This window comes from Mesoplodon mirus, assembly GCF_964341445.2.
Source record: "Mesoplodon mirus genome assembly, chromosome: 16".
NCBI classification, from domain to species: domain Eukaryota; kingdom Metazoa; phylum Chordata; class Mammalia; order Artiodactyla; family Ziphiidae; genus Mesoplodon; species Mesoplodon mirus.
Window position 1 is genome coordinate 72,488,966 of NC_138992.1, and position 12,515 is coordinate 72,501,480.

General features: G+C 44.6%; 1 protein-coding gene across 4 annotated transcripts in view; it reads left to right on the forward strand.

Annotated features, from left to right (window-relative positions):
- The first annotated feature begins 666 nt into the window (after window positions 1-666).
- The window catches only part of NSMAF (neutral sphingomyelinase activation associated factor), a 62,184-nt gene continuing 50,335 nt past the window's right edge, over window positions 667-12,515 (forward strand). For 2 of the 4 annotated variants that reach the window (XM_082601343.1, XM_082601344.1), the window contains exon 1: window positions 667-830. In XM_082601343.1, the coding sequence (XP_082457469.1) occupies window positions 772-830 (59 nt within the window). In that variant the 5' untranslated portion in view covers window positions 667-771. Of the gene's footprint in view, window positions 831-6,807; window positions 6,908-12,515 lie in introns of all 4 variants that reach the window. The other 2 variants (XM_082601342.1, XM_082601341.1) reach the window with 2 other exon arrangements.

The window sequence follows — 12,515 nt, forward strand, 5'->3', positions numbered from 1 at the left end:
CTGCCCTTTGCAACTCAGCGAAGGCCTAGGAGACCAAAGCCTTTTTCTTCAAACAAAAAACAAGGAGCACGACAAGGCTTTGGTACCCAGGATCCTCCAGCCCCGCGGGTCCTGCTTAGTTTCAACTCTAATGGTAATTGGCCACACCTGTGAATATACTAAACACCATTGAATGGTACACTATAAATAGCTGAATTATTTGGCATGTGAGTTATATAAAGCTGTTAAGAAAATGAGAAAGTCATGTGACTAATTATTTCAATTACCAAGAGATTAAAGGCCCAAATGTTATTCGGAACCCCTGTGGCCAACAAATTGGCAGAGGTTACGGGCCGCCTTCCGTCTTCAAGCGTAAAACGGAGCTGCGGGGTAGCTGGTGAAGCCGCGGACGTTTGGGGCCTAAGGAGAGACCCTAGGCCGGCCTCTGGGTCCCGGGCACCCGGCGGCTGAGCTCGGGGCGCCTCGGGTGACTGCGCGCCCCTCCTCCGGCCTGAGTCACGGCGCCCCGAGTCCCCACGCCGAGAGGATGCGGCGGTGAGCGCTGCCGGACGCCGGGCGCAGCGTGGGCTCCGGGACGCCAGCGCCGCCGCTCGGGACGCCAGGCCGCAGGCGCGCTCTCCCGGCCGGGCCTCGCAGGCCGGCTGCCGGGCCCGCCTCCGCGGCTCCCCGACCTCCTCGGCCGGCGGCGCAGCGGAGCGCCGGGAGGAGTCCGAGCCGGAGCCGGAGCCGCGCGCGCCCCGCCCGCCCGCGCGGCACTCCCTCCCTCCCTCCATGGCGTTTATCCGGAAGAAGCCGCGCGAGCAGCAGCTGCAGCTCTACTCCAAGGAGAGGTGAGCGCCCGGCCCCGGGGAAGGGCCGAGCCGCGGGCGGAGGCCGGGCCCTGGGGGCCCGAGGCCGCGGGGGCAGCAGCGGGAGCCGGACCGGGGCCCATCCCGCGGCGGAGCCGAGCGCAGGCGGAGCCCGGCCGGCCACGCGGGTCCCGCCGCCGCGGCGCGGCTCACCCGGAAGGGGCCGCGCGGGTGTGGGGGGGGCGTGGGGTGTAAGTGGGCTCGGCGGACCCCCGATGCGGACCCCCAGGCCCACGGCGTCGGGTTCCAGCGCTCGGCCCCCTGCCGCCGGCTTGTACTCTCGGGCGGCACCGCGCGGCTCGGGGACCCCCCCGCCTGCGGGGTAGACGCAGGTGCCCCCCATCACCGCGTCTTGTTACCGCGGACTTTAGCCTTCAAGCAAATGCCTGGGTAGATCCCAGCCCTCCTGGGCTGGGAGAGGGCCTCTGAGGGAGGCCTGATTCTGAGAAAAGCCCGGGTCCAACCCGCCAGACGTTGTCTGCCGAGCAGTGGACCTTATTGTAAGCGCACGTGGAGGCTCTGAACTCCTGAGCCCTGAGGCACAGCGGTCATGATCACTGGCATCCCGGTGAGGATTTGGGGTCCCACGAGCAAAGGCTGAAATGGCCTCGAAGCAGTTACGGTTCAAGAGTTTCTGATCCTCAGCCTCCAAGGGAAGTCCCTTATGAGAAAGCTCACTTCTAAGTAGACTTCCAGTGCATTTCTAGTGAAACAGCTTGCTGGTCCTTGGGTCTGTGGTCCCAGGTGCCAAAAGGAGCTGGGAATGAGTCATTTTACAGAGTATTTTGGATGTGGGAGCCAGTTATCTCGGAGCGCTGCTAGCCTGCCCTGATGTTGTGTGATCAGTGGGGACCAACGAAGCAGATTATACATGAGATAACAAGTGCAGACTTTAAGGCTTGTGCGATCTCGCAGCGCCCACACTTCTTTGGGGATTGACTGGACCCCGGTGCAAACATTCATACCCTTTTCTCATCTCTAATGTTGGCCTCTGCCAGGATATCCATAGCCTGGCATTTCATTTTCCACTGTAGAGAAGGAGATATACCAAAAAAAACGTATCTTGGATAGGGCTTCCAAGAACGATTTTGGTAGCGTGATTAGGCTTTATCCACAAACAGGCTTGTTTATTGAGTAATGATAACTGGATCCTGAATGAAGTAACTCACTCTTGTAAGAGGCTTTTGGGACTTCGTTTGTAATGCTTGTTTCATGTGGAGAGAGTATGAATAGTTTCTTTGTTCAGTACCAACAACATTGACTTGGTATTCTGTATTAAATAGATGAATGTTCAAATTTACATTGTGAGAACTTTGAAACACTTGAATTGCCATCATGTTCTATGATCTAAGAGTCATTTGTAACAATTCTATGGCTTCTTTGATATACAGGGAATCCTGCTTTCTTTAGACCTGCCAGTTATTTCTACGACAGTAATTTGTGTTTAATTTGGTTAGCTTGTACGGCTCTGCAGCGTCACACAAGTCTTAAAGTCTGCACTGGCATTTCTGTGTATAAGCTGCTTTGTTGGTGTCCATTGATTGGGCAGCGTGACAGGCTAGCAGCACTCAGGGATGACTGTAGCTCTCACAACAAAATCATTATTCATCAGTCAGGAGGCAGCAACTGTTCTTAAGCATCGGTAATTGGACAAAGTCAGTGCCACATATTTTTATTTGAATCCTACTTCCTGACTGCCCAAATTCTCTAATGCCCTGCCCCGTGGCTTTGCAACCATGGGTTGATGGGTACACTAACCAGGTGTCCCTAGAATAGCAGTTTAAATGACAGGAATATGTCTCACAAGCAGTCTCTTTCTAAATCTTAGAATTCTCTCTGAAAGACAAGAGTATTTTATTTTAAAATATTTATTTGGTTTTTTTTTTTTGGCTGCATTGGGTCTTAGTTGCAGTACATGGGATCTTTCGTTGCAGTGGGCTCTTTGTTGCAGCGTGCGGGCTTCTCTCTAGTTGTGGCACATGGGCTCCGGAGCACATGAGCTCTGTAGATAAGGCACATGGGCTCTCTTGTTGTAGTGCAAGGGCTCAGTAGCGCCGCGGCATGTGGGATCTTAGTTCCCTGACCAGGGATCGAACCCGCGTTCTCTGCATTGCAAGACGGATTTTTAACCACTGGACCACCAGGGAAGTCTCAAGACGAGTATTTTAAACCAACTTTATTGAGCCCCAAATTTACCGTGGCTGCACAGGTTTTTCCCCCTAGCTTATCTCTCTGTGGCAATAAACACCAATTAGCAAAATGATTGACAGAGGTCATTGACTCCGGCACACCCAAGAGAACTGTTACTTTCCTTGGAACTGTTTCAGGTCACTGTGAAAGCCTCACCTCTTCAGAGTTGCAGTTTCATTGGTCCCTGTCACACTGCTTTAGAGATTTGAGATTTCTACTGCTACCCAATAATGATCCAGAAAGGAGAAACTTGAAGTTAGCATCAACTTCATACTAAGAAATAAATGCTGATATATTTAGAATAAGTGATATTTCTACAAAAGTAGAAGCAGAGAGGCTGTTGGGAGATTCTTAGATTGTGGCTTAGACCAAGGTGGTGGCAGAAGAAATGGAGAAAAACGAATGGATTTTATTTTTATTTTTTATTTGTTTATATATTTTTGGCTGTGTTGGGTCTTCGTTGCTACACACGGGCTTTCTCTAGTTGTGGCGAGCGGGGGCTACTCTTCGTTGCGGTGCGCGGGCTTCTCATTGCGGTGGCTTCTTGTTGCAGAGCACGGGCTCTAGGCGCGCGGGCTTCAGTAGTTGTGGCTCGTGGGCTCAGTAGTTGTGGCATGTGGGTTCTAGAACGCAGGCTCAGTAGTTGTGGCACACGGGCTTAGTTGCTCCGCGGCATGTGGGATCTCCCAGATCAGGGAATCGAACCCATGTCCCCTGCATCGGCAGGCAGATTCTTAACCATTGCGCCACCAGGGAAGCCCATGTGGATGGATTTTAGATGTTTTTAGGAAGTAGCATTGATAAGTCTTAGCGGAGTGGACTGCATGTAGAAGGCAATAGAGGAAGAATCCCAGCTTAAGAGTTCTCAGATAAAATACAGGATGCCCAGTTAAACTTGGATTTCAGATGAACAGTGAGTAACCTTTTATATAAGTATGTCCCATGTGATATTTGGTATGTACTTATACTAAAAAAAATGTTTGTAATTTATCTGAAATTCCAGTTTAACTAGGTGTCCTGTATTTTTACTTGCTAAACATAGCAGTCCTACTCTCAGGTTTCTGATTTAAACAACTATAGAGTGGTATCATTTATTGGTGATGCTATAAGGAAATGCTTTGGGTAGTTTTCAGTATTAGAAAAAGAGGTACTGGCTGTTCAGATTAAGTAACCTGTTATCCCGCTTAAGACTTAGTGGGAAGGAACCATATTGATCTTACTGGTGTTCTAGAATGTCCATTGCTGGTGTTAAGATAAATGCAAAAAAATCTAAAAAGACAATTCACATAGCTTCCCTTGGAATTGTTGGGAATGGCAGATGTGTACAGTGGGCTGGCATATGAGGATATTCTACAAACAGCTGCTATTTAAGATATTTCTATTTCAAGATTTAGGAGTAAGCTAATTGTATATTTTTTACCTTCACATCTAAGAGTGGTGTGGTGGAACCACAGCTGTTTTCTTTTTGGATGATATAGAAATTGAGATAGTTGAGGCATGTCCGCACTGGAAGAGAGTCAGTTTTCTCTCTAAGTGTCACAGAACAAATTACTTAGCTGTGGCTTGTAAGCTGCCATTCCAGGATAAAACATGATGATGATGAGTTCTGTATTGGGCTCACATATTACATTAATCGTTTTACAGGCATTCCTTAGACTTCAACTTTGCTTCAAACATTCCATGTGGATAATTCTCTTGCTTATGCTGATATTAAATTTCTTGGCTGATATTACATATCTTTTACTTAATAGGTTTATTTTGTCAATTGATTCTGTATTTGTTATACTGAAAATACTTGCTGAGATGGCAAAATGATTGGTTAGACTCTGGTTTAATCTTTCGTTTTTAAGACTGGTCATCCTATTCCTTTAATACCTCTCTGGGATTTGCCAGGTGTCGAAAATGGAGATAAACTGCAGAATCAGCACTCAGTTAGTCAGGACTGCTGATGGGCTGAGAGAAATCGACATAAATCCTATTTCTTTACATCATAGTTATTCTTACATAACAAAAAAAAACAGTGAAAGTGGAAATAGATGTTGCTAATTTTTTGATTAACTTAGAATTTATACTGGCTTTACCCAAAATCCGTTACTAGCCTATCACCTTATTCCCTTATTACTGTCTCAAATTAGCGTCTTCCAAAATGGCTACCACTTAAGAAGACACCAGAATCTTCCATAAATGGATTCTGAGTGTGTTGGCTGTATGGTTTTTCAAATGTGATATAAAATGGGCATTTAAGGAATTCATCGCTTGTTTTTTTCCTAAATGCCACTGTGATTTCATCTTTTGCTCATCAGATATTTAACATTTCCAACTCACAGATTTTGAAAGTTATCTTTTTAAAAAAAATTTTTAACATGTGTTCAGTGATTGGGGTCTGTATAATACTAATACTCTGAAATTTTGTATTGTGACTTAGTATGTAGTCAGTCTTCACAAATGTTTGATGTGAGGTGGAAAATAGATGTATATTAATATTGGTACAGGATTCTGTATATATATCTATTACGTTAAGCTTGTTAGTTTAGATCTTGAATGAATTTTTTCTGATTGAGAGAGGGTTCATGATGCTAACTTCACCTTGTATTTCTATCAATTTCTGCTGTAACTGTTTTCAGGAGTATGTTATTAAGTCTATTTAAGCTTAGAATTGATGTCTTCTTAGCAGATTGAATCTTTCATCAGTAGATAACGACCTCCTCATTCCTAGCAATGATTTTTTTCTATTTTGTCTGATATTAATATAACTATATTAGTTTTCTTTTGGTTATTTGCACTATATATAATTTTTCATTCTTTTACTTCCAACTTGTCTTTAGATTTTAGGCTTATTTCTTATAAATAGTTTGTAGTTGGACTTTTTATTAATTTGTTCTGATACTTCTTGTCTTGACAGATTAGTCCATTTACATTTGTTAATATTACCAATTTATTTGGAATCATTTTTACTTTTTTATTTTGTTCTTTAATTTTTTCTTATTTTTCCTTTGTTTGGATTAACTAAGATCCCCTTGTTCCCTTTCATTTTTCCTGAAGAGTGTGGAAGTTATATACTGTTTCTGTTTCTCTAGTGCTTACCCTCGAAATTTTAACATTAATATTTAACTTAAGGTCTGAGGCTAATCATTCTCTTTACCCTCCTTCCTAACAATATTGGGACCTTGGAACACTTAATTCCTGTTGGCCCATCTTAAATTATAGCCTGGGGCTTCCCTGGTGGCGCAGTGGTTGAGAGTCTGCCTGCCGATGCAGGGGACACGGGTTCATGCCCCGGTCCGGGAAGATCCCACATGCCGAGGAGCGGCTGGGCCCGTGAGCCATGGCAGCTGAGCCTGTGCGTCCGGAGCCTGTGCTCCACAATAGGAGAGGCCACAACTCAAATAAATTGAAAAATTATATTTTTCAATTTCTAGTTTTGTTTGGGTTGCTTACAATTGCCAGTGAGAGGCCTGTGTACCACACACACACAAAAAATATAGTCTGTTATTGTCCAGTATTTTCAATATATTTTAACCCTACAAATTAGACATTATAATTATTAATGCTTGTATAGTTTACATGCATATTTACCATTGTCTTGGCATTCCTTCTTGCATATAATATCTTCCCTCCAGAATTTTCTCTTTCCTGAAGAATGTCCTTTAGAAGTTCCCCTGATGAGGGTCTGATGATAGTAAACTATGTTTGTTTTTGTCTGTCTGAACATGTCCCTATATTGCCCTTGTTTTGAAAATCGGTTTTGCTGGATGTATACTTCTCTCAGCCTTTTGAAGATTCTGCAAATGAAGGCAAATGGCCAGGAATATGCATCAGGCATTTGCTGGAGCAACATTGGTGGGGGAGACTCAACACAGGAGAGAGAGGTCAGTAACAGATGCGCCGTGCCCTCCTGGTGTGGCTCTTAGCTCCCTGGCAGGGTCAGGCTTCAGACTCCAGGAGAAGCCTGGACCCCATGGGGTGACCCAGGGCTGGGACACAGCGGAGTTACGCTGTGATGGAACCTTGCTCGCCAGGCCCAGTGCAACATTTGTGGCTGTGGGTTGGCCTGGTCCCTTCCCTGGCTTGACTGGGGGCTGTCTAAGCGTTGCACTTGAGTCTGCATAATATGGCCGGGTAGGTTCACGTGTCTGTGTTCATGGTTAGGGAGCTGCCAACACTTGCTCTGGGGTCCAACCTTGTTGTTGTGTTTTTTAATATTTATGTATTTATTTATTTATTTGGTTGTGCTGGGTCTTAGCTGCGGCAGGCGGGCTCCTTAGTTGTGGCAGGTGAGCTCCTTAATTGCGGCTTGCATGTGGGATCTAGTTCCCTGACCAAGGATCGAACCCGGGCCCCCTGCATTGGGAGCATGGAGTCTTATCCACTGCGCCACCAGGGAAGTCCCAGGGGTTCAATCTTGTTGACCCAGACTGTTGCGTTTAACACAGGTCAGGGCAGGTCTCTATGGAGCTTTGTGGGCGGCCACCTTCCGTTCTGGGAGACCAGCCTGCAGCAAACCCCTGTCATTCGTCTCATTGCTATTTGTAAGGAATCTGCCTTTTCCCTGGCTGCTTTTAAGATCTCTTCTTTGTAGTGTTTTGCTGTTTGTCTATACAGACATTTCCTTCTATTCATCTCTCCTGGATGGGGTTCCTAAAGCTGGAATAGTTTTGGAAAATTTGTAGCCAAGCCTTTGGCTCTTGGAATATTGCTTCTCCCCATTCTTTTAATATCTCAAAATGACTGTTTAATACTTGATTTTTTCTGTGCTGCATTGTGGCTTATTTAAATCCATCTTACAGTTTACTAATTTTTTTCTTCTAGTTGCCTAATTTGCTGTCTATCCCTCGAAAGTTTTAATTTCACTTATTACATTTTTAAATTTCTAGCTTTGTTTGGGTTGCTTACAATTGCCTGATCTTTTTTTTTTTTTTTTGCGGGCCTCTCACTGTTGCGGCCTCTCCCGTTGCGGAGCACAGGTTCCGGACGCGCAGGCTCAGCGGCCATGGCTCACGGGCCCAGCTGCTCCACGGCATGTGGGAACTTCCTGGACCGGGGTACGAACCCATATCCCCTGCATTGGCAGGCGGACTCTCAACTACTGCGCCACCAGGGAAGCTCTGCCTGATCATTTTTGATAAAAGTGTGTTCCTTTCTTGTACTTTTGATATCCTTCTATTTCTTTAAACTTATCCTTGTAATGATCAGATACAGAAAATAATTATCTGTAGCCTTTACAGGTTTCATTGAGTAGCTTGCTACTTGTACTGACCTCCATTCAGTGCTACTTGTACTGACCTCCATTCAGTAATCTTACTTCCTCACTTGATTTATGATTTTGGATTGTGGCCTTTTGTTCCTTGAGTTATTTTCGGGAATTCTTGGAGATCTGGGTTTAAAGTGTATTTTTCCAGAAAGTGTTTGCATGTATATTTGCCTGGGGTTGGGGTAGAGACCACAGTGGTTTGTTTTGAGTTTTATTTGGCTAAAAAGGTAGTGTGAATGCTAGCCCCAAACGTGTGTCAAGGTAGGCTTGTGGTTTCAGACTCTAAAGGAAACTTATTTTGTCCCCAGCCCAGAGCCAAGGTCCTACCATATCCCTCTGGGGAAAGTAGGGTGGGTGGCTTTTTATTTCCACCCTCAAAGGGTGGTTACTTTAGGGATCCTAGCTTTTTCTACTCCCTCCTCCTCCCCCCATGACTGGCCCCTCCTGAATTCAGGCTCTGTTACTCAGAGTTGGGAAAAGACTGCTCCAGTGCCTGCTGACTTTTGTTTCTCTCTTCTAAGATTTTCCCTTACTTTTCTATCACCTCAGCCAAGCATTTGAAATTTTTAGCAATTTATCCAGCAGTTTTAGAGGATCTGTATCGAGATTGTTTCTTTGGACATCTAATCTGCCGTGATGCCTGAAATGGAATTCCTGCTGATTTCTTTAAGCCCAGGTTTATTTAATCTATAGACCCACTGGTTAAGGAAGGACTTCTGAGGTAATCTAATCTATAGCTCCCTCCCCTCACTTTATAGCTGGAGGCCTGAGTAAGCAAAGTGGTTTCACTAAAAGTCCAAAGCCAAGACATGGCTGCACTAAGCCTAGAGCAAATGTCCTCTGATCCGGTCCAGCCCCTTTTCTGCCACAGCATGCTGCTTCTGTTTTAAATCCTAGGCCAGTGCTTTTTTTTATGGTATCTCTGAAACTTAGTATGATTCAGGAATGCTCCACGCCTGGTTTATGGTGACATTAGTACCTCGTTACTAAGTGTGGTCCATGGGCCATCCCATCAGCTCTGCCTGGGAACTTGTTAGAAAATACAGAATTTCAGGCTCCACTCAGATCTTCCGAGTCAGTATCTGCTTTTTTTTTGGCTTTTTTTTTAATTTGATTTTTTTCTTTTCTTTTGGCTGCACCACACAGCACGTGGGCTCTTAGTTCACCGACCAGGGATCGAATCCATGCCCCCTGCATTGGGAGCACAGAGTCTTAACCACTGGACCACCAGGGAAGTCCCCCAGAATCTGCATTTTTTTTTTTTTTTTTTTTTTTTTTTTGCTGTACGCGGGCCTCTCACTGTTGTGGCCTCTCCCGTTGCGGAGCACAGGCTCCGGACGCGCAGGCTCAGCGGCCATGGCTCACGGGCCCAGCCGCTCTGCAGCATGTGGGATCTTCCCCGACGGGGTCACGAACCCATGTCCCCTGCATTGGCAGGCGGACTCTCAACCACTGCGCCAGCAGGGAAGCCCCAGAATCTGCATTTTAACAAGATCTCCAGATGCTTAAAGTTCGAGAAGCACTGCTGTAGATTACAGTAATTAAGCATTCATCTAGATTTCTTGTTGTCTGTTCCTTCAAACTTATCTTCCACCTTTTATCTTCTTGATAGTGTAGAGAAGGCTCATGGAAGTATCCTCCCTGGGGCTGTGACCCTTGGTGAAGAAATTGAAAGACTGAGAGCATAGGTGATACTTTGGCCATTTGTTCTCACAGGTTGTTGAGACTTGAAAATAGAAATGACTGGCTTTATGGATGGTGTCAGTGAAAGGGATTTCTGTATCTGAACCATCTTGGCCAGGAAGTAACTGCATCTCACATAGTCAAAGGAGAATGTAATTTCCTAGGGTCTGATAGAGAGAGTTGTAAACTTACGCCCAAGGGAAGGGATCAGAAGGCCAGATGAAATAGTGAAATTGGTTACACTGGGGGACAGTGGGCATGAAATGCTGCTCCAGGGGGGAAGGGCCAGTAATTTACATGAGAAAACAATTGGTTCAGGGGCTAGAAATAATATTTAATCACTCAGATGTCTCTATGCAAAAATGCATAGAACATGGATAATAAAATGAGTCAAGTTTTATTACAAAAGGGGATTAATATGTGTTTAGGTGTCACTGAAGCTTGATGGGATGGGACTCAAGATCAGAATCTAGTGCTAAAAAGCTGTAGACCTATTCAAAAGGGGGAGACCCATTAGGAGGGGAGGCAGTGGGCTCTGAAGGCCAAGAAGATCTGTGTCTGCAGGGGGAGTCCATGAACCACATGGAAAAACCCAGAGGACTTACTGGAAAGAGGAACAGAGATAACATAATTGTGTTCATTTGTTACAGGCCACCTAAGTGGGTGGAAAAAAATGGTGGATGTGTACCTGATAGAGATTGAAAACAGGAAATGGCAACACAGAAAATGAGAGACCTTACCTAGCCAAAGCTTGATGAGATCTAGTTCCCGTTCCTGCCTTCCCTTGTTGAAGTTTTAAATTATTTTAAGGCAGAGAACTTGAGAACTTTTCAAAATTCTGAATATTAAAGAGTCATTAACCAAGTAGCAATGACAGAAACCATCAGAAAAGGCAGTCCTATCAAGTTATTTATTGTTGAAGCCCAGGGGGATTAAGAAGGATTCTGACATGCATAGAAACTAAATTTTTCAGAAGGCAGATATTATAAGTTTCAAGGAAGGGGGAAAAACCAGGATCATTACTGGACAGTTCTGAAAAGGATATTGACCTAGGAAGTTTGTCAAACTGTCAGAAATATAATTCAGAGCGTCCAATCCAAATGGTCTTTGGTGAAGAGTTACAAAATAATCAGACAAGCAAATAAACATAGAATGGTGGTACATGTAGTGTTCCTCCGAGCTTATAATTTGAAAATATATATATATAAAGCAAGAAGGGTAACAACCAAGGACAGATTAAGAGGATGTCACAGTCCTGTAAGTGAGCATCAAGAAAGTTAAAGCCCCAGACGAGTGCTTGCTTTAAACGATGCTACAGATTAAAATATATATATATATATATATATGTATTTTTAAGTCTCCTGGAGTTGTGTGTAAAACTAGACTCCTGCCTAGGGCCCAGCCCAGCAGTGTAAAATATTACTCATGACAGAGGAAGTGACTCTTATTTTGTATTCTATTAATGATACCATCAGACTGAAAGTGACAGGCTAGTCTTTCAGAAGATGGGTAAAGATGAAGAGGGCACCCACGTGCCTAAGTCTCCTGGTGTAAACTCCTAGGAGAGTTTGAGTTTGGAACCACAGCTTGTTTCCATGATCTAGGAACTTGGAAAGGTGCAGAAAGAGCATATGTGCATAAGTAGGTTCAGTGCTAATTCTAGATCAGACAGATTTTTGTAAACGGCTAGAAGAGGAAGTCATCATCCGTCTCCAGCATGAATTCAGTATGAAGTCATCTCATGCTAATCTGATCTTTTTTGACAGAGTTCTGACTGGTAGGTCAGGAAAATTCAGTAGATTTAGTTCAGCTGAACTCTGGCAGAGAAAAAGGTTTGGTTTTGTGATGTCTTAATAGCAGAATTGAGAAAGGAGAAATTGATGTTCGTCTAGTTAGGTAAGATTTGTTTGACTATTCAGAGGTTGCTGTCAGATGTATTCTTGGGGGCACATTTCTAACAGTGGGTCACAGGACCGTGTTCTTGTCTCTTAAACATTTTCTTAATTCATTCCTTGTTTCAGAGGCCATTTTAAGAAGTTTACCAAAAATGCCCAGTTTAGTTCAACCAGCTCTCTAGGTAGTAGGGGCCCTACAGTCTAGCTTAATCCAAGGATAGTGGGGTGTTCAGAGGAGAGATGCACATACAGGCCACTCGGGCCCTTTCTCCCGCCATGCACATGTCACTAAGGTGTCCTGGCACTTCCTGCAGTCTCACAATCCTCCTCAGCACAGTGAAGCTAGTTTTACATCTCCAACTAGAAATGATTGACCAGCAAAATCTTCTGGCTCCATTATAAATACTGTTTATCAACAGAGTGTTGAATAATTGTTGGGTAGCCGTGAAGGCAGGGTTAACTCTGAGGGCTGGCCTGGAGTGGACTTGTTTTACGTTGTTGGTTAAGTGTTGAACGGTATGCTTTGCAATTTAGGTGACATGAGGATGGGACAGATCTTTTTCAGGAAAGTTAAATTGCGGAATGAGTCAGTTTATCTAAAGAAAATGTCACTACACCTCTGAAAAGGTGGAGTAAACTAAGGAATAC